The following is a 23,219-nucleotide window of genomic DNA, read 5'->3' as shown; positions in this document are numbered from 1 at the left end:
AAAAAAAAAAAGTCGACTGCGGGTCCTCCCATTTTGATACATAGCCAAGATAAGCGCATAATTGGGGCTGCAGCCTGTAACCATATGCTTTATCTATGCTGGGTATCATAATATTTGGGACCCTACCCCAAATATTTTTTTTATTTATTTTTACTGTACAATAGTGAGCCGCAGACAGTGCCTGTGATTGGTTGGAGGCAGATGATGGGCGCGGTGTTTGACTGCAACCAATCACAGACGCTAGGACGGCCCATGGGCGGGGAAAGCAGAGAAAGCAGTGCATATGGATGAGCAATAATGAGCAGCCCAGAAAGTGAAGGAGAGGCCGCGGGAGCAGTCACAGCCACAGCCACGCCGGTGCCTCGGTAAGTATGCTTCATTCTTATTTTCTTTCTTTTTCTATTTTTTTTTTTTTTTTTTTATTCCCCGAGTTGTTGGATCCGGATCAACACTCGGGTCCAGCACTCAGGTAAGTTTCAAACCGCCCATCACTATTCCTGGATACAACTCTGTGTCCAGAGCTGACGCTGGCTGCACCTGAGCCCCACACATACTCTTCAATATATAACACTGTCAAAGGTAACCCAGTCCAGTGCTCAGTCATCTGCAGGTATCTTCTGTCACCGACATAGGAGAGCGCAGGACACAGGTAATAGTCAATAGTCTGCAACTCCCCACACCGCAGTATCTAACAAATTCAACTCCTTAATATCACAGTGTGCAGTGTAATAATAACACAGTGTGCAGTGTAATAATAACAGAGTGTGCAGTGTAATAATAAAACAGTGTGCAGCGTAATAATAACAGTGTGCAGTGTAATAACAGTGTGCAGTGTAATAATAAAACAGTGTGCAGTGTAATAATAACAGTGTGCAGTGTAATAACAGTGTGCAGTGTAATAATAACACAGTGTGCAGTGTAATAATAACACAGTGTGCAGTGTAATAATAACACAGTGTGCACTGTAATAAGTGTGCAGTGTAATAATATCATAGTGTTCAGTGTAATAATATCACAGTGTGCAGTGTAATAATCATAGTGTGCGGTGTAATAATAACACAGTGTGCAGTGTAATAATCATAGTGTGCGGTGTACAGTGTAATAACACAGTGTGCAGTGTAATAACACTGTGCAGTGTACAGTGTAATAATAACACAGTGTGCAGTGTAATAACAGTGTGCAGTATAATAACACATTATGCAGTACAATAACAGTGTAATAATAACAGTGTGCAGTGTAATAATATAGTGTGCAGTGTGCTAATATAGCATGTTGTGTAATATACCTGTTTGCAGTGTAATAAATAATAAGAGGGTGCAGTATAATAATACAATGTGCAGTGCAATAATAACAACAGTGTGTAGTGTAATAATAGCGCATTATACTGGATGGTATAATAGCACAGTGTGCAGTGTAATAATAATACAGTGTGGTATAATAATAGCACAGTGCAGTGTAATAATTACACATTGTGCAGTGTAATAACAGTGTGCAGTGTAATAATAATACAGTGTGGTATAATAATAGCACAGTGCAGTGTAATAATTACACATTGTGCAGTGTAATAACAGTGTGCAGTGTAATAACAACACAGTGTGCAGTGTAATAACAACACAGTGTGCAGTGTAATAATATAGTGTGCAGTGTAATAGGGTGCAGTTTAATAACAACACTGTGCAGTGTAATAATATAGTGTGCAGTGTAATAATATAGTGTCCTGTGCAGTGTAATAACAGTGTGCAGTATAATAATAATAACAACAACACAGTGTGCAGTGTAATAATATAGTGTGCTGTGCAGTGTAATAACAGTGTGCAGTATAATAATAACACAGTGTGCAGTGTAATAATATACTGTGCAGTGTAATAACAGTGTGCAGTATAATAATAACACAGTGTGCAGTATAATAATAACACAGTGTGCAGTGTAATAATATACTGTGCTGTGCAGTGTAATAACAGTGTGCAGTATAATAATAACACAGTGTGCAGTGTGATAATATAGTGTGCAGTGTAATATCCCTCTTTGGAGTGTCATAAATAATAACAGTGTGCAGTGTAATAATACAATGTGCAGTGCAATAATAACACCAGTGTGTAGTGTAATAATAGCACATTATACAGTGTAATAACATCACAGTGTGCTTCGCTCCAGATCGCAATTACTTTTTAGATACGAGCCATGTGATACTTACTGGGATCTCTGAAAGTTCCTGTTGTTGCAGGAGGAAAAAAAGAGAGAAAATAAGGAAAAATATTAGATGGATAGTGAGGAAGGGGCTCGCTGGTAAGAAAAAAAGGAATGACTTTAAGAAGGTCGTAGTGCAAACGTCATTCTGCAATAGTTTTTTTTATATTACACAGAAGTAAAGGGTTTTTTGTTTAATATGGTAAAGAATCCATGTTATTACATACAGAAAGATACAGATCCATCCAGCCAGGAATGCATTGTGTGACCTGAAGATTTTAGATATTTCCTTCCTTCTGCATCGTCTGTAATGCCGTCTGCAGACAAGTGATACAAGTGATACAGCTTTTGATGGATTCGTCCAAGAGTCTAATGTGTACGAGGGACCCAGAAAACTGGTTGTTGGGTGAGATGTTGATGGGGTTTGTCCGAATTCAGACTGATGATCGCTTTGATCTTCTGGAGATAAACTGTAAATGTCTTGTGATGGCTCTATCTTAGGCCCCCTTCACACATCCGTGTCTCCGGTACATGTGAGGTCCATTTTCACACGTACCAAATACACGGGCACACATAGACCCATTAAAATCAATGAGTCTGCGCACACTTGTGTGTTTTCACATGGACCGTGTGTCTGTGTGGAGAAATACACGTGTCTGTGTGATCCACACGTTGACATGTCCGTTTTTCTCCAGCATCATGGGTGTCACACGGACCGCACAGATGTGCTCCGTGTGACATCAGTGTGACACGTACCGGAGAAAACCACGTTTCTGTGAAATAAAATGAATTTCTACACTCACCTTCTTCAGCGCTGCTGTCTATGCTACCGCTGTCACTTGCTTCTGACCCTCGCTCATTATGCTCATTGCATATTCACTGCATCGAGGACCAGAAGCAGCAGTGCAGGAGACATCAGCACCACCGATAGCAACGCCAGGGATAGGTGAGCATAAAATTCCTATTCTCCGTGTGTTATCACGGATAGCACACGGAGAATATTCGTGTGCCGAAATCACGGCACACAGAGGGCCATATGCACCTTTTATCTAAGAGGCCTTAGATAAAGAACACAGTGACAGGAGGACTATAGGCAGGGAACAGTTAAGTTCTGTGGGTCACCCACAGGAGAAGGAGCCAGCTGCAGGATACAGCCTGACTCCATCCGAGTCTAGTCAGGCAAGTAGTACCGTAGTTAGAAAGCTGTACTAGTGGGTAGTATGAGAAGGAGAAGTGTACAAGTCCATCAAATACCTTAGGCTGTGGCAGCTGTGACCTGACCCTAAGGGTCAAACCAGGAACACAGAACGCGGGAAGGACTCCAGTCGGAGACGGGTGGAGGGTCACCTTTGTTCACAAGTCGTGAGTACCAGGACCGAACTCTAGAGAGGTTTCCCAGTCAGTGGACCGACTTCAGCATTAATAATCGGCAAGTGGAGGATTGTCATAGGCTTGGGTGAACAGGTTGTCATGGAGAGTGCCTTAGATAAGCTGCATCCGACGGTGGTGAAAACCATTTGTACAGAATGGGTCACTATGGGTTATACGAGACCATGGCCATGCGGGACTCTATGAATTTATTTTGTGAAAACCATGGTGTCAGGCAGTAAGAAGGAGGACAGACAAACAGCAGGAGTAGTACCAGGAATGATGGAGCAGCCTAAAGTGAAACTGTACCTTGAAGTCAAATGTATTGTAAAAGACTTGTTCAAGTATTGTGCCTGCAGTGACGAGGTGTTGGAAGTACTGTGCCTAATCTTGAGTAACCGACTCGGAAAAATCCTGGTCGGCATGATGGCCTAATCACAGGTATGGCTTGCACACACAAAGACCACACACCCAGCCAGGAGCACCACTACCAATCCCTTCACCCTTGCTTTGTGGAGGTGGATGGGGTACGGACAATCAAAGGACTGAACCACTCACCTGCGGCAACTGCCCAGCGCCACCCCCACACAAAAGCTGTCCCCCTTAAAATTTTGTTGGAGACAATGACTGGCATCTTTAAAGGGGGATGGCCTAGAAACAACATCTAGCGCTTATTCACAAAAGACGTGATCTCTGGGAATCCCATCAATTTAGAGTACTCAGTGTCATGGGTGTGTTATGTGGTTTCTGACCATATGTCACGCTCCCGGTGTCCTGGCACCGCTTCTTACCCACTGATCTGGTCTCACCATCACGGCACCGCTCTGTACCCACTAATCCAGTCTCACCATCACGGCACCACTCCTTACCCACTGATCCGGTCCACTTGCCCACCGATCGCGGCCGCTGTTCCCGCTCATGCTCCCCTGCGTCCTGTCCCTGGCCTCCTGTGCTTGCCTCTGGCTCCCGGGCTTCATGAATGTGTATTAGGGCGGGGCCGCGCTCACTAACCTTGTCTTATAGGCCCCACATCCCTGAAACAGGATATGGCTGATACAGGTGCAGGGTATAGAAGACTTCCCTTGCCTGGTGGGTGGTGCCTGATCAATGAGTTCCCATAGCTAGGTGCCCAGGTCCCTTTTGTACTTTGTCTCCAAGACTAACTCTGTCTCTTCCTCAGAGCCTGTCTGCCGCCTTGACATTGTCCCAATTGCGGAGTTCCCCAGGAAGTGTCCCGTGACTGTCTGCTGTGGTTTCCGCCATCATCCGTCAGTTTGATCCTGTCACCGGTCCCTGGTTACCTCGCTCTGCACATCCCGTCTGGATCCGGATCCTGCCTGTTGTCTCTACTCGGCACCTGAACCCGGTTCCAGTCATCCGTCCTCCCTACGACTCCCTTTGGACTCTTGCAGACTTCTATAGGACTTGGACTTCGTACCTCCCGTGTTCTGGTTACCGTGCATTTAGGCCCTCTGGCGGGGTGACCGGACAGTCCCTGTATAGGGGTTCGCTCCGGGTAGCCTCTCTGGGGGAGTCCGGTGCTCGGCCCAGTGAATCCACATCCAGGACGTTACACCATAGAAAGTCAGTGTTTGGTTACACAGAATGCTCCATGACTTTCATTTGTTCCTGCTGTCAGTATTCATTGGTAGAGGTAGCTTTCCAGCTGGATTCATCTCTCCCCCTTTTGGATCCAGCAGGAGTTCAACTTCCACCAAGCTGCTGATCATCTGTATTCTCTTGTTGCTTATACACCCCTTCCTTTGGACTGCACTGGTGATATTCTTCAGTTTTTTCAAGCCCTGGGTGCAAGCAGGTGGCTTGTACTCCTCTGTGGTATTATTGCAGAAAGCTTTGCTGAACTTCTACTAGTGTCATCAGTCGATAAGTAGTTCATGCATTTTTCCCCCTGTGTATCCTCCTTGCGCCGTCTATAGTGGTTAGTGGGGTTGATGAAGAGCTCATCCCATCCTTCCCTATTAAGGGCCCAGCCTGGGGTCAGGTATCCGGCTTGGCGCATATGTGTTGAACCTATCTAAGGTGGTGAGAGATCCCAGAGACCAGTAGTAGGTTTGGTGATGGTTCACCATCTTCCCTTTCCCTAGACACAAGGTTTCCTTTCCCTTTCACCGTGCCTTTGGTACTCCCCCGTACCTAGCATGATACTCAGGTCCTGTGCTCCTTGTTTAAATGGATTGATTATCACACATGTCCACTACTGCTCTGTTCATGGACTATAGGACTAAATAAGATGAAGGATCGCCATTACACAAGTGCTCCTTTTCTGTTGCCTCCTAAGTCCATCGCCTAGACTTAGACATGTGACCACTGCAGCTAATCAGTGGATACAGCAATGACCAATGTGTCACTTATAGGCAGTGATTGCGTTACTGCTACACCTAGACTGGATGGATATGTAATCAGGAAGTATATAGACTGGTGGTGGAACCAGGAAGTATGAAGACCGTTGGGGGAACCAGGAAGTATGGAGACCGGTGGGGGAACTAGGAAGTATGGAGACTGGTGGGGGAACCAGGAAGTATGGAGACCGGTGGGGGATCTAGTAAGTATGGAGACCGGTGGGGGAGCCAGGAAGTATGGAGACCGGTGGGGGAACCAGGAAGTATGGAGACCGGTGAGGGAACCAGGAAGTATGGAGACCGGTGAGGGAACCAGGAAGTATGGAGACCGGTGAGGGAACCAGGAAGTATGGAGACCGGTGAGGGAACCAGGAAGTATGGAGACCGGTGGGGGATCTAGTAAGTATGGTGACCGGTGGGGGATCTAGTAAGTATGGAGACCGATGGGGGAACTAGGAAGTATGGAGAACGATGGGGAAACCAGGAGCAGATGGATCAGGATCTATGGGGAAGCGTTAAAGTGACTATGTGATATTATATTAATTTACAACATTCTGAGATTTTTCTTTTAAATACTTCAAGTGTCCAAAAAAAACCCCCTTTCATGTAATTGGCGCTTTCATGACATATCTTTATGAGGGTGAATGGTAGCATGACATTTACTGAGCGACAGGATGATTAACCAGCAATATGCAGCAATAACTGAAAGAGTTATTATAATAATATATATTATATTATAACAATATATTAATAGGATTCTGACAACGGTCTTGTGCTGCCCGGACCCGCTCTGATTAGAATATTAGCTTAATTATGCAAAAGGAAATGTGTTTTCACTTTCTGTCTTCGCAGCTGTCTTAAGCGCACGGCTTTAAGGAGGGTTTCACATGAACGCAATCAGCCTCCCGGTATAAATACATTAGGGGTGAATTAAAGAGAAGGAAGAAAAAATCATCATCATTCATCAATTCTTGGAAACAGATCCAACATCAAGACCGGATGAGTCTACTGTGTACAAAATGTCACCATGGGCCCCATCGCATAATTCACAATGGCACTTTCCCACCATAAAGCTCTGCCAAATATATTATGCCTTTATTAAAGTTATTGCGTATCATTTTGTTCCTCGATATGACATTTTGTCATATCTAATTTTATCATTTTTTACTACAGTGGATTTCAGAGTTTTTTTTCTGACTTGATAATATGATTATGATTGCATGCATCTGTAGGGGGCGCACAGGCGGAGGGTCACATCAGCGCTCCCAGTCAGTTGTTCCCTTGTATGTGTGTCTGATCTTCCAGACACTTTGCTGGGTGGACGTGTACTTTAATCTGACAATGATCTTGGGAACCCTTTCTCACATAAAGAAAGGAGAGATTCTGATTTGATCAGATCACAGGAGGCAATGACAGTTTCCAGATTTTTTGTTCTCAGTGGAGGCTTAGTACATGTCATGGGGTATGTAATTAGAGGACAGGGGCCCCTAGGCTGTCCCTCAGACTTGAGACCCTGCACTGTCCCTTATCTTGGAGGCAGGCTTGATGGTAGCCAGGTCTGAGCCCCCAGTGTGACCCTAACTCCTGTACGAGCTTTGATCTTACTCCCCCTTCCCACACCCTTAGGCCCCCTTCACACGTCAGTGATTCTGGTATGTGCTTTTTTTATACGTACCAGAATCACTGACATATGCAGACCCATTATAATCAATGGGTCTGCTCACACATCAGTGATTTTTCACTGAACGTGTCTCCGTGCAGCATACACCCATGTCCGTGATTATGCACGGAGACAAGTCAGTTTTTTTTCTGGCATCACTGATGACCCACGGACCACACTATGGTGTGATCCGTGTGTGATCCGTGAAACACGCACCAGAAAAACACTGACATATCAAATAATAAACATTTTCAACTCACCTTTCCAGCAACGTGCTGTGCAGCCTCTGCTCTCGGCAGCTCCTGTCCGGCTCATGAATATTCATGAAAGCAGGAACAGCCGACCCGGAAGTAGCTGCAGAGAGCGGTGGGCGGACGCTGCAGAGCCGAGGAGTTCAGCACCATGGACAGCAGTAGTGAAGGCAGGTGAGTAATGTCCACTTGCAATCACGGATCACGGATTGCACATGGACAACCCACGTGTGCCATGAATCATGGAACACGGAGGGACATGTGTGTGTTTTACACGTCAGTGAAGAATGTCAGTGTTTTTCACTGACGTGTGAAATGGGCCTTAAAGCGAGCCAGAAAACACAATGACAAAACCCCACTAAACAACATTGATAAGGGAGAATGGAAACTCATGCACACAACACTCAAAACAAACAGGAGAAACAATATTGTGTACCGAGGAACAATGAAAAAGGGAAGGAAGTAACGCACAACTGGGGAATGCTCACACCACTCAAAGGCACAACATGGATCACCATAAACAGGATAACCACCAAGACCAGGATCGCTGGAGCTTATGCTGAAGCTATCATCAGCACACACTGGAAGCAAGCCATGCTATAAATAGGGAAGAGACAGCTACACATGGCAATTAGCAACCTGAGCTCTTAGGTCCTGCTCACAAATCTGCAGGAATTTACTCCTGTAGAGCAGAAGACAAGTGAACCTTAACCAGCCAATGCTTGGCTCTGTCTGAACAATCTAGAAGCCTTGTTGCTTGTAAGTCTCTGTCTTTGTGGTAGGTCTGACGATGCTGTGCCAGCATGTGCATGCAGAGCCGAACATCACATGACAATACTTGAGGAATACATGACAGCCCTACTTGGTTCCTTTGTTCTACTTTTTTGCTGACTTTGGTCCAGCTTTAGCCTATTATTTATTCACAGTAACTTTCTGGACCTGTTCTACACTTTGCTCCACTCCCACTTTCCTTTGCTGTCTCAGGGTCCCACTTTAGCCCACATCTTTACCTGTCTGGACTTGTGACTCCATACACAGCTAAAACTGAGCTCGTCTATCTCCAGTACTACAATTCTGGGGCACTAGAGATGTTTTTGCTGTATCTTAAATGGAACACCATTTGTGGGTACAGCGGAGGTGTGATGCACAGTCAAGAGATGCCCATCAGACAGCTCGGCGCTGATTAGTATATGGTGCAGGACAGTTATAAAAGGCATTTACCAATGTATGTGGAGGATCTGAGCCATTATGAAGAGTTTTAAGGAATATCATTGACCACAGCATTAAGGTGCTGGATACAGACTATATAGGGAAAACTAGTGACAGGATCCATTTATATATAGATTCTATAGGAAGCGTTAGTGACAGGTTCCTTTTATATATATATATATATATATATATATATATTTTATAGGGAAAACTAGTAACAGGTTCCCTTTATATACAGATTATATAGGGAAACCTAGCGACAGCTTCCCTTAATATACAAATTATATAAGGAAAACTAGTGACAGGTTCCCTATATATATATATATATATATATATATATGTATATATACAGTTAGGTCCAGAAATATTTGGACAGTGACAATTTTCGCGAGTTGGGCTCTGCATGCCACCACATTGGATTTGAAATGAAATCTCTACAACAGAATTCAAGTGCAGATTGTAACGTTTAATTTGAAGGTTTGAACAAAAATATCTGATAGAAATTGTAGGAATTGTACACATTTCTTTACAAACACTCCACATTTTAGGAGGTCAAAAGTAATTGGACAAATAAACCAAACCCAAAAAAAATTTTTTATTTTCAATATTTTGTTGCGAATCCTTTGGAGGCAATCACTGCCTTAAGTCTGGAACCCATGGACATCACCAAACGCTGGGTTTCCTCCTTCTTAATGCTTTGCCAGGCCTTTACAGCCGCAGCCTTCAGGTCTTGCTTGTTTGTGGGTCTTTCCGTCTTAAGTCTGGATTTGAGCAAGTGAAATGAATGCTCAATTGGGTTAAGATCTGGTGATTGACTTGGCCATTGCAGAATGTTCCACTTTTTTGCACTCATGAACTCCTGGGTAGCTTTGGCTGTATGTTTGGGGTCATTGTCCATCTGTACTATGAAGCGCCGTACGATCAACTTTGCGGCATTTGGCTGAATCTGGGCTAAAAGTATATCCCGGTACACTTCAGAATTCATCCGGCTACTCTTGTCTGCTGTTATGTCATCAATAAACACAAGTGACCCAGTGCCATTAAAAGCCATGCATGCCCATGCCATCACGTTGCCTCCACCATGTTTTACAGAGGATGTGGTGTGCCTTGGATCATGTGCCGTTCCCTTTCTTCTCCAAACTTTTTTCTTTCCATCATTCTGGTACAGGTTGATCTTTGTCTCATCTGTCCATAGAATACTTTTCCAGAACTGAGCTGGCTTCATGAGGTGTTTTTCAGCAAATTTAACTCTGGCCTGTCTATTTTTGGAATTGATGAATGGTTTGCATCTAGATGTGAACCCTTTGTATTTACTTTCATGGAGTCTTCTCTTTACTGTTGACTTAGAGACAGATACACCTACTTCACTGAGAGTGTTCTGGACTTCAGTTGATGTTGTGAACGGGTTCTTCTTCACCAAAGAAAGTATGCGGCGATCATCCACCACTGTTGTCATCCGTGGACGCCCAGGCCTTTTTGAGTTCCCAAGCTCACCAGTCAATTCCATTTTTCTCAGAATGTACCCGACTGTTGATTTTGCTACTCCAAGCATGTCTGCTATCTCTCTGATGGATTTTTTCTTTTTTTTCAGCCTCAGGATGTTCTGCTTCACCTCAATTGAGAGTTCCTTAGACCCCATGTTGTCTGGTCACAGCAACAGCTTCCAAATGCAAAACCACACACCTGTAATCAACCCCAGACCTTTTAACTACTTCATTGATTACAGGTTAACGAGGGAGACGCCTTCAGAGTTAATTGCAGCCCTTAGAGTCCCTTGTCCAATTACTTTTGGTCCCTTGAAAAAGAGGAGGCTATGCATTACAGAGCTATGATTCCTAAACCCTTTCTCCGATTTGGATGTGAAAACTCTCATATTGCAGCTGGGAGTGTGCACTTTCAGCCCATATTATATATATAATTGTATTTCTGAACATGTTTTTGTAAACAGCTAAAATAACAAAACTTGTGTCACTGTCCAAATATTTCTGGACCTAACTGTGTATATATATATATATATATATATATATATATATATATATATATATATATATATATAAATATATATACACACATATGTGTATATATTCTATAGGAAAAACTAAAACTAGTTACAGGATCCCTTTTATATGTATAAATTCTATAGGAAAAACTAGTGACAAGTTTCCTTTATATATAGATTCTATAGGAAAAATTAGTGACAGCTTCACTTTATATACAGATTATATAGGGAAAAGTAGTGACAGCCTACCTTTATATACAGATTCTATAGGAAAAATGCAGGGCAGGTCGGTGAGGCTGCACTGAATGCACCCTGACTGCCGAGCCCGGTATGTAAGAGGTTAAAATCCCACTCCCATGCCCGAACCTTGCCCCCTTTCTGGTGTCCAATCCCACTATTCTCCTCACTATTGGATCCCCTATATAATCCCCCTACTTCCTGGATTCGGCCTCTCCTCATCCTGAGACCCGGATGCTGCTGTCCCACCCTCCCTCCCCTTTATTGTATGTTATATTGTTTTAAGTCACAGTGGTCAGTGGTTGAAAATAGTGGATGTTAAGCGAAGGCTGATTGCGCCGGGAGTCCGGCCTGGCATTACGCCTCGTTTGAAATGGTATATCCGGTTGCATAATTACAATGGTTATTTTAAGCTGTGACCGACCCCCAACCCAACAAAAGATGAGAGTTTGTATAAATATTTGATTACCTCTCCAATAAAGTTGATTTGGTTTACTACAATTGTGTGTTTTGTTCGGGCATGGGACTTTGGTTCAGTGGTGGGGTCTCGGCAGTCTTAGTGACAGCTTAATTTATATACAGATTATATAGGGTAAACTAGTACAAGGTAACCTTTATATACAGATTATATAGGGAAAACTAGCGACAGGTAACCTTTATATCCAGATTATATAGGGAAAACTAGCGACAGGTTCCCTTTAGATTCAATCTACCACTGTTCGTGCAAGTTACTTTTTTGTTATCAGTCTTACCCTTTTTCCTTTTCACACTGTGGCCTAAAACTCTCCAACCTCCCTCCACAAAACTCATTGACTCAGCCTTTTATTACATAAGCCCCTCTCCATAATAAGACCTGCTATATAATTTTTAACTCCTTTCTAGCCAGTGTGTCTAAAAGTGCTGATTTACCAAAAATGGCAGTATTTTTATAGCAATTTTTGGGAAAATGAAAACTATAAAACTATCAATATCACATTAATAAATGAAAACAATGCAGTGTTCAGAAAAATGAAACAGCCGTCAGGAGGTGCTGGCTTCTTTATCACTCGTTTACACAGCCACCATTGGATGATGCAGCTCGCATTGGATACATTGGAAACTGTATAAGGCTCCGGCTAAACGACATAACTTTGGACGCAACTGCAACAAGGGAAATTTTCAGCTCCTTGTCGCAGTACCCTGTGGGTCGTAAATTCGACCCTCATTCAACTTCATTATGCTGCCATGTTGCACCGGCATATTTTGGCTTCGTGGATCTGTGTTGTAACTAAATTTTAACCTGAGCATAAACATGTATGCGGTGAGCGCCCACTAGTGTCGGCTCTAGGGACCTGTTATGATAGTATCATAGCGCAGAGAGAGAACCTGTTTTGTATGGGGCTCCCAGCAGTCGTATACCTTCCCTGCAGGGTATATAGTCCAGTTTGGTGTTGCTACACCCGTGGAACTGCAGCAGCCTTCACTCCTACATAGTGGTTGTGTCTCATACAACCACGGTTTAACCAAAAAGGGATAAATACGGGATTCAAAAGGCAGTGGATTAACAAAATAAATAAAGCTCTACAAAAGATACAATCTTTATTAAATATTTTAAAGACCACCAATGATAATACCTTTTAAAAAAGGTTCCGGTAGGGTATGATGAGGGTGAGTTAGGCATGACACAGATAAAAAACTACAATAACAAAAGGGTCCACTGATGAGGTGTAGCCCCACAAAAAACAGGTTCGCCCTGTTTTTATAACCTACCTGACAATGGAGGGTATGACACCCTACTGTATTTTGGCGCCCCCGTACAACGTCGTCTGTACCTATAAAAACCCTATTAGTCACCTATGAGCAAAATATCAAGGTACACAGTGTACCAAATCAGCATGTGCAAATGTGAAGGAGCGAGCAGGGTTAGTGGACCCCCTTGACCACAGGGGAACCCAGGCTTACCCTTTAGCTGGAGGGGTTTATTTAAGCACTTACTGTGAGGCGGAAGTCAGATACCACTCCCAGTGCAGTGACCGGCACTGTGGTAGCTGACCCCCAGGACAGGAAACGGATTCAGGTATAGGTACAGGTGCAGGTTGGTAGAGATGGGATGGCTGAGGCAGACAGGTAGGCAGGTACGGACTGATATGATGAGCTCGGCAGGGACAGATAGGTATGGGAATACAGCTACAGGTAACAGACTCAGGGATAACAGGACATGAGCTCAGGACCTGACAACTAACTAGCTAGCAGACTGAAGACTAACTAATTCAAGGCGTTGCGCAGGCCCCTCCCCCAATGGGAAGGTGCCTTAAATACATAGAGGCATTTCCTGGAAATTGTGTGCCGACCCTTTAAGAAGAGGGCTGGTGTGCGCGTGCGTACTCTAAGCACACTCCCAGGAGACCTGGGCTGCATACACAGGCCCCAGGAGGGGGAGGAGGCAATAGCACATGTGGACAGCCGGGGGAGTGCTGGGAAGGATGTGACTCGGCCAGTGCGGAGAAAGGGACACCGGCACTGCAACCCCAATCTAATTCCAACAAACCCACAAATTATCCCACAATAAATTACAAGATGAATAAAGATTGTATCTTTAATAGGGGTTTATTTATTTTGTCTCCCACAACCAACCCACGTGAGGAGATTTATCCATCCCCTCACCCCTTTTTATCAGTTATCACCCTATTGCGCTCTCATTTTCACCTTTCGTTCTCCTCTCTGCATGGTAATAAGAGAAGTGAAATCTGACACTTATGTGCATAAAAAGTATAGAAGCTTTATTTCTCAGAATATAAAATCCTTAACACGGAAACAAGAGGAATACGACTGACGCGTTTCGAACACAGTGAGTATTCACAATCGTAGAACCTTGTGTTTCCATGTTATGGATTTTATTTTCTGAGAAATAAAGGCTTTATACCTTTTTCTTCCCAAGAGTGCCAGACTTCACTTCTCTCTTGGCTGTGGGATATGCCGCTATCGGGCCGGTGCACCTCCTCCTTCATATCTGCTCTCTGCATAGCAGTTACGCCTCTGGCTCCTGTCACTGGTGATCCCATGGCTTAGATTAGGCGGTATGAAGTATTGCTCCATGTTGCGTTGCTGTTCCGCTATACTAAGTGTAATGATAAGCACTGAGACCTAGGTTTTATTTAGCGAACACACAATGCCATGTAGACACATGTGATGTGACATGTACAGACGTGATGAGAACATCAGCTGATGTACAAGATGACAAGTACTCTGTGTCGTGACTGACACAGACACAAACACCTTAATGGAAACCGCTGGCTGGAACAAACAGCAAACCAGTGACATCCTTTGAAATTTATGGAGCAGATATTTATTTTTCATCACCAGGTTCGATTTTTTCACACAATTCCTGCATTTTATGATCAAGCTCCAGATGTTTTTGCATTCGGATCATCTAGTGATAAGTGCAAATTCATTTGAGGTGCAAAGTTTTTAAGCTCTCTCTTTAGGGAGATGTCCAGGATTAGAGAAACATGGCAGCCCGCAGCCATCTTCAAGTTCTGCTATTTAGTACAATATTTAGATCCTCTTATTGTTATACATCTGTCCTAGGTCTGGTCTCTGCTCCCTTCAGCCCGCTTCACTAAACTTTCTTGTGCTCCATGTTAGGCTTTGCAAGTAGCCCGGCTATCTCCCATGTGATGAGCTTCCTAGGCCTATATAAGGCTCACCAAGACACCCACTTGTCTTTTCTGTACACGAGGACCTGTCTGTGGCCTCCAAGATCTCTGCTACCTGTCTGTGCTCTCCAGGACGTCTCCTGTGTACCTGCAGCTTCTAGAACCTCTGCTACCTGTCTACTGTGGTCTCCAGAACATCTCCTGCCTGCCTGTGGTTTCCAGTACCTCTGCTACTTATTCCCAGTTTTCCAGGACCTCCACTGCCTGTCTATGATCTTTAGGATTTCTGCTGTCTGCCTGCAGCTTTCAGTACCTCTGCTACTTGTTTCCAGTCTTCCAGGACCTTCACTAGCTGTTTGTAGTCTCCAAGATATCTCCTGTCTGCCTGCGGCTTCCAGTACCTCTGCTACATGTCTGTGGTCTCCAGGATGTCTCCTGTATGCCTGGAGCTTCCAGTACCTCTGTTACTTGTTCCCAGTCTTCCAGGACCTCCACTACCTGTTTGTGGTCTCCAGGACATTTTCTGTCTGCCTGACACTACCAGTACTTCTCCTACTTGTTCCCAGTCTTGCAGGACCTCTGCTACCTGTCTATGGTCTTTAGAATTTCTCCTGTCTGCCTGCAGCTTCCAGTACATCTACTACCTGTCTATGGTCTTTAGGATTTCTCCTGTCTGCCTGCAGCTTCCAGTACCTCTGCTACCTGTTTCCATTGTTCCAAAACCTCTGCTACCTGTGTATGGTCTCTAAAACATCTCTTGTCAGCCCTCGACTTCCAGTTCCTCTGCTACCTGTCTGCGGTCTCCAAGATGTTTCCTGTCTGCCTGCAGCTTACAGTATGTCTACTTATCTGTGGTCTCCAGGACGTCTCCTGGCTGCCTGAGCCTTCCAATACCTGTGCAACCTTTCTGTGTTTCCTGCGTACCTCAACTGCCTGCTGCACTGATGCCTGTCTGCCCATCTGAACCTTGGGTTTTAAGGATCCTCTTCACTTAGTGAGCCTAACATTAATATTCGACACAACCCTGTTCCAGCAGTAACAAAGGGACATCTAAAATCCAGAAAAGAACCCCAAAAAAGTGTGATCTACACTGGCCGAGCAAAACGGTAACAATGTTTTGAACTTTTTACTTACAGGCTCCATATCTCACCATCCACAGCGTTGAATGTGAGACTACCTTCATTTTATAGACAATCATTTTGGCTTTCTCATACATAAAATTGACTTGCATAAGATTAGTTATGCAGATTCTTGTCATGTGACTGCATTGTTATTGTTTGGTCCCTACTGGCATACTCACTTGGGTATGTATATAGATTTTTCTTCAGTTCTACCCATAAGTGCTCAATTGAGTTGAGGTCTGGGGGGCCAATCCAGCACCTCTACTACATTGTCATTGAACCATTTCTTCACCAGTCTCTACGTATGCTTCGGGTCGTTGAATTGCTGAAACACTATGTCATACTTTTCACACCAATACTACTCGAGTGTACAAAGTAACTCATCTTGTAGGATCCTCACATCTAGCTCAGTATTGATACCACCATCGATCCTGGTCAAGTATCCAATGGATTTGGCTGTGAAACACCCCCATATCATCAGGCTTCCTCCACCAAACTTGACAGATGATTCAATTTCTTTACCATTAGCCCCATTTTACCCTCATTTTTTCAAGACTCATTTGCAACCATGAGAGCCTGGTCTATTAATTTTCATCTCATCGCTCCAAATCACCCATTTCCAAGCTTCTACTGTCCACTTTTTACACTTTTTTGTAAACTCGAGCTGATGTTTCTTATGACAATATTGAAGTCAAGGCTTCTTCACCTTTCTTCGGGCCACCTTTCCAGATTTGTGTAATGTGTGTCGCATGGCGCTTGCATGGACGTCTGTGATCTCACTATTACAAAGCATACGAGCCGCCTCCACTGCCGTGTTTGTCACACCAGAACTGATACACCTTGTGATGAGCCGAAACGATGAGATTTTGCCTGGACGTCCACCTCTTGACTTTTGAATGGATGAACGGACTTTCATTTTGTTTTCTTCTAACTATCATGGCACTCACATGATGCAGCTTGGCAATTTTCTTTTACGAGTGACCGTTATCGATGAGCTGGAGGATGTTGTTTCCCTTTTCTTCTTCATGGCTGCTCCTAGAGCAACCTTTCACTTGGGAATCAACCTAATAACAAACTGAGCTGTTAGGGAATGTGAGAACAGGTTGTAATTTGCAACATATAGGGAAAAAAAAATAATTTTCCACCACCAGGAGCAAAACAGTAACAATGCAGTGACATGACAAGAATCTACATAACTAATCATATGCTAAAGAGTGCAAGTCAAATTTATGTATGAGATAGCCAAGATGATTGTCTATAAAATGAAGGTCGTCTCACGGATGAAGCTGTAGTGGATGGTGAGATCTGGAGACTGAAATTCAAAGGTTCAAACCATTGTTACCCTTTTGCTTGTCAGAGTAAGTGCAGACACATTTTATGTAAACTAGTTTTTTAAAAGAAATCTCTGTTTTGGCTTAACTAGTCAATTTGTACTTGTTATAAATGTCCTACCAAGGGGGGAAAATGGTGGCCTATTTTCAACAGTCGTAAGGGTCTGGTTCTAAATGCCCCCATAAACATTAGATTAATGCTAATCTAAAGCCCCAGCAAACTGATCTTTGGGGGGAGTTGTCAATTGGAAAATGTCCAATTTCGATTTTCTCATAGGAGAACACAGGAGCGATCAGCTGAATGAACACTGTTGTGTATGGGAGAGAAGGCTTTGGGCCAAGTGATGAAGGTTGAAGCATCGTTTGTCCAACAGCCATCTAATGTTTATGGTGGGCTCAAGGATAACCTTCACTGCTCTCGACCACATCTGGCTGTACTATATAACCCTTTCACTGTTTAGGCACTGTATGGCAGTATTATTTAGCCGATGCGGCAAATATGCTTGGGAAATATTTGGCAATGTTATATAACCACTAGAGTTATTTTACTAGTATGTGGATCCTGTGTGGAGATATTATTTATCCATTGTATGGCTGTTTTATTATTTGGGCACTGATATGTAAGTTTTAATTGTTTTTGTAGAATTAGTTAGGTGAAACTGTATTTTGCCTTTTGCCTAGGAGCCAATCTAATATATAAAACTGAGTGTATGTGTGAGTGTGCCTGTGTATGTGTGTATGTACAGGATGTCCGCTAAAGGAAACCGCACCGTCACATTTACAATCACGAAATTTTGCACAGACGCCTCATGTGAACCAGGGAGCGTCATAGACTATGTTTTGACGGCAAAATTTAACTCCGCGCTTTACAGTTACTCTCCAAAAAACCTGCCTCTAGTAAAGTCAATGGAGCTGTGAGCTATTAGCTTATTAATAGCAGCTGTGAGTGGTTGCTATAGGAACAAAATAAACTGTTAGTGTAAGAACCTGTGTGAGGTAATAAGATGTCGGTGGGGAGACGGATAGACAGACAGATGGACAGGGAAAGAGACAGAGAAGTAAAGAGACAGGGAAAAATACAGAGACGAACGGGGAACAAGATGGACGGGGAACGAGATAGAGACAGATCGAGAGACTCATAGAGACAGACAGACAGAGACTGGGAGAGAGACAGAGAGACTGTTACTATCCCGGGCAACGCCGGGTACAACAGCTAGTTATCTATAAACCTGGCCCTATCCCAAGATGCAGATTGGATATGCAAGTCTTCACTGTCTGAATCGACCATAGCAATGTAGGATGTCTGACATTACATGTCACTATCCAATTGATTAAAATTTGCAGAATTAATAATTTCTTAAACATGGAGTAACAAGGAGCGGGTGTGAGGTACGACAAGACATGGAAGGAAGACTAAAGGGTACTTTACACGCTGCAACATCGCTAGCGATTGCTAGCGATGTTGAGCGCGATAGCACCCGCCCCTGTCGTTCGTGCGACATTTTGTGCTCGGTGCCGTAGCGAACATTATCGCTACGGCAGCGTTACAAGCACATACCTTGTCAGCGACGTCGCTGTGACCCCCGAACAATCCCTCCTTCAAGGGGGAGGTTGCGTTCGGCGTCATAGTGACGTCACTATGCGGCCGCCAAATAGCAGATGAGAGGCGGAGCTGAGCGGGACGTAACATCCCGCCCACCTCCTTCCTTCCTCATTGCCGGTGGACGCAGGTAAGGAGATGTTTGTCGTCCCTGCGGTGTCACACATAGCGATGCGTGCTGCCGCAGGAACAACGAACAACATCATACCTGTGGCAGCAGCGATATTAAGGAAAGGAGCGACGTGCCAACGATCACCGTTTTTGAGCGCTTTTGCGATCGTTGATCGTCACTCCTTTAGTGTCACACGCTGCGATGTCGCTACCGGCGCCGAATGTGCGTCACTAACGACGTGACCCCGACAATATATATCGGTAGCGATGTTGCAGCGTGTAAAGCACCCTTTAGATTTGTCCAAAGACGGAGACCAGGGGTAAAATCTCTACCTTTGGGGTAATGTTTTGCAGATTTGTTTTATTTTATAAAACTTCTACTAAAAATCATAAATTGCTGAAAAAAATAAACTTGCTTGAAATAATCCATCTCACCAGTGGCATTATATCCTGGGGAAGATGGACTGAAGCCCACAGACTCGGTGATCAGCGTGTTGTATGGGCTGCTGCCAACACGACTCTGCAGCACAGGATTTGTCAGCAAGTGGTTTCCCATTGTGCCTGCGGGGAGACAATAAATAAGTGTCAGTCTTCTGGATCCTGGACCGGGATGGCAGAAGGAAATCTTTTGTAATACCGTATATAAGACATCAGCATCTGCTGGCACACACCTCTGTTCAGAGTCGGGGTGCTGTTGAGGTCTCCAGCAATGAAGGACGATTCTGTCTGTTTCCTCACTGTATCGTTCCACATCCTGCGGATTCGGCTTTGTGTGTAATATCGACTATTAACAGTAGACTTCAGGGTCCCGTGTTCAGCTCCTGGGCCCCGTACGCAGCAGTATGAGTGTCTCAGACATTTACTGTACTCTTTATGTACCTGCAGGGGCAGTTTATACAAGGCATTAGTATTGAGGACCAAGCTAAACTGGTCACATCGCTGGAGCATCGTCAACCTCAATGTCGAAGCATCCCTCAGAACCATCTGTGGTCTGGTGTGGGGTCCAGTAGAAACTATGCAATGAAGTAGTTCAGGGTTTCCAAATTATGGGTCTCTGTGTTATAAAACTACCTTCCCCAGTAATTTCTGGCAGCCACAGCTACTGGGCGCTGTGGTTTTTCCACAGGTGGCTCAGTGGTTAGCACTGCAGTCCTGCAGCGCTGGGGTCCTGGGTTCAAATCCCACCAAGGACAACATCTGCAAGGAGTTTGTATGTTCTCCCTGTGTTTTTGTGGGTTTCCTCCCACACTCCGAAGACATATTGATAGGGAATTTAGATTGTGAGCCCCAATGGGGACAATTGCCAATGTATGTAAAGCACTGCGGAATTAATGACGCTATATAAGTGAATAAATATTCTTCTTATTATTAATATAGTGCATATACTGTACTGTATGGACCAGAAAAAAAGTTAATTCTAAAGAGTCGCTAAACTTTTTAATATTGGATAGTTATAATATGCATTCTTGTAAAGTACTTTATTACTTAATTTTGCGTCCTTCTGTCCTAGATCACTATGCTACACTGTTGTTTTAATGACCAAAAAATATGTAGGCATTATTGTTTTGATGAACAGTTTAGGCTCCTTTAGAAGATGCTTTTAACTGCTGCTTAGCAATACTGTCACACAATAGTCTGTGTATGGGAATTATTCTGTTTGAGTACAGGAGTTGCTCAAATACAGGGATTCCCATACACAGACTAACTTAACATAGCGAATGAATCTTTGCTGAGCAGCAGTCGAAAGGAGCTTCTAAAGCGGCATAAACTGAGCCTTGAAGCAGCACTGCAGCATAATGTACTAGAAAAGAAGTAAGCAAAATTAGGTAATGATGTATATTAGAAAACTTCATAACTTTTCAATGCTTCATAATTCCAGAAAAAAAATGTTTAGTTACTCTTTATGAAGAGACAGTTAACAGTACCTTTTTCCAAACAGGTAGTGCTCAATGTTTTTGAGAAGGAACATTTTTTCAATGCAGTCACTTATGTAACCTGTCTATGCAGTGGTGGAGATATCACAGTTGTATCCCTACATTGTGTTTTTGCCATTATCTGTTATGGGTAGCATAGTGCCTCAGTGTTTAGCACTGCAGTCTTGCAGCGCTGGGGTCCTGGGTTCAAATCCAACCAAGGACAACATCTGCAAGGGTTTCCTCCATTTTCCTCCCACACTTCAAAAACATACCGATAGGGAATTTAGATTGTGAGCCCCAATGGGGACAATTGCCAATGTTTGTAAAGCGCTGCAGAATTAATGACGCTATATCAGTGAATAGATGTTATTACTATAATACATATATTTATGGACCAGAAAAAAAGTTAATTCTAAAGAGTCACTACATTTTTAGATAATTATTTTAAATACATTGAATAGTTACAGTATGCATTTTTGTAATGAACTTCATTAGCTTATTTTGCTTCCTTCTGTCCTAGACTGTGATTTTGCTGCACTGCTGTTTTAATTACCAAAAAAGATGTAGGTATTAATGTTTTTATGAACAGTTTATGCTCCTTTAAAAGATGCTTTTAACTGCTGCTTAGCAATACTGTCACCCAACAGTCTGTATATGGGAATTTTTCTGTCTGAGTACAGGAGTGCAAAGCAGAGAGGCTCAAATACAGGAATTCCCATACACAGACTGACTTAACATAGTGTATGGTTCTTTGCAGAGCAGCAGTCGAAAGGAGCTTCTAAAGCAGCATAAACTGAGCATAGAAGCAGCACTGCAGCATAATGTACTGGAAGAGAAGAAAGCAAACTTAGGTAATGAATAGGGATGATCGAATACCATAAATATCCGACTTCGCGAATAACCGTCGACTAGGTTGCAGCTATGCGAATATTCAATGCGCAATGTAAATCTATGGGAAGCCCGAATTGTTATTCGGGTTTCCCATAGACTTACATTGCGCATCGAATATTTGCGAATAGTCGAATAGCGGCAACCTATCCGGCGAATATTCACGAAGTCAGATATTTGTGGTATTCGATCATCCCTAGTAATGAAGTATTTCGGAAAAATTCATAACTTTTCAATGCTTCATAATTACAGAAAAGATATGTAGTTACTCTTTATGAAAAGACAGTTAACAGTAGTTTTTTGCTAACAAGTAGTGCTTAATGTTTTGAGAAGGAACATTTTTGCAATACGGTCATTTATACAGTACAGACCAAAAGTTTGGACACACCTTCTCATCTCTAGAACAACTGTTAAGAGGAGACTTTGTGCAGCAGGCCTTCATGGTAAAATAACTGCTAGGAAACCACTGCTAAGGACAGGCAACAAGCAGAAGAGACTTGTTTGGGCTAAAGAACACAAGGAGTGGACATTAGACCAGTGGAAATCTGTGCTTTGGTCTGAGGAGTCCAAATTTGAGATCTTTGGATCCAACCACCGTGTCTTTGTAGAAAAGGTGAACGGATGGACTCTACATGGCTGGTTCCCACCGTGAAGCATGGAGGAGGTGTGATGGTGTGGGGGTGCTTTGCTGGTGACACTGTTGGGGATTTATTCAAAATTGAAGGCATACTGAACCAGCATGGCTACCACAGCATCTTGCAGTGGCGTGCTATTCCATCCGGTTTGCGTTTAGTTGGACCATCATTTATTTTTCAACAGGACAATGACCCCAAACACACCTCCAGGCTGTGTAAGGGCTATTTGACTAAGAAGGAGAGTGATGGGGTGCTACCCCAGATGACCTGGTCTCCACAGTCACCAGACCTGAACCCAATCGAGATGGTTTGGGGTGAGCTGGACCGCAGAGTGAAGGCAAAAGGGCCAACAAGTGCTAAGCATCTCTGGGAACTCCTTCAAGACTGTTGGAAAACCATTTCCGGTGACTACCTCTTGAAGCCATCAAGAGAATGCCAAGAGTGTGCAAAGCAGTAATCAAAGCAAAAGGTGGCTACATTGAAGAACCTAGAATATAAGACATATTTTCAGTTGTTTCACACTTTTTTCAGTATTTCATTCCACATGTTTTAATTCATAGTTTTGATGCCTTCAATGTGAATCTACAATTTTCACAGTCATGGAAATAAAGAAAACTCTTTGAATGAGGTGTGTCCAAACTTTTGGTCTCTACTGTATAACATGCATCTAAGCAGTAACGGAGATCGCAGTTGTATTCTTACATTGTGTGT

The 23,219-nt window shown here is 43.5% G+C and overlaps 1 protein-coding gene across 4 annotated transcripts in view; it reads right to left on the bottom strand.

Moving 5' to 3' along the window:
* Nucleotides 1–23,219, bottom strand: part of ADGRL1 (adhesion G protein-coupled receptor L1) — a 551,629-nt gene that overhangs the window by 8,993 nt on the left and 519,417 nt on the right. For all 4 annotated transcript variants that reach the window (XM_075346318.1, XM_075346319.1, XM_075346320.1 and 1 more), the window contains 3 exons: nucleotides 19,741–19,948; nucleotides 19,505–19,630; nucleotides 2,195–2,212 (listed from right to left, as the gene is read on the bottom strand). In XM_075346318.1, coding sequence (XP_075202433.1) covers nucleotides 2,195–2,212; nucleotides 19,505–19,630; nucleotides 19,741–19,948 — 352 coding nt within the window. The remainder of the gene's footprint in view (nucleotides 1–2,194; nucleotides 2,213–19,504; nucleotides 19,631–19,740; nucleotides 19,949–23,219) is intronic.

The sequence above is a fragment of the Anomaloglossus baeobatrachus genome, chromosome 4 (assembly GCF_048569485.1).
Source record: "Anomaloglossus baeobatrachus isolate aAnoBae1 chromosome 4, aAnoBae1.hap1, whole genome shotgun sequence".
Lineage (NCBI taxonomy): Eukaryota > Metazoa > Chordata > Amphibia > Anura > Aromobatidae > Anomaloglossus > Anomaloglossus baeobatrachus.
Note: the sequence above shows the minus strand (reverse complement) of the source record. Positions and strands in the feature narration are given on the sequence as shown.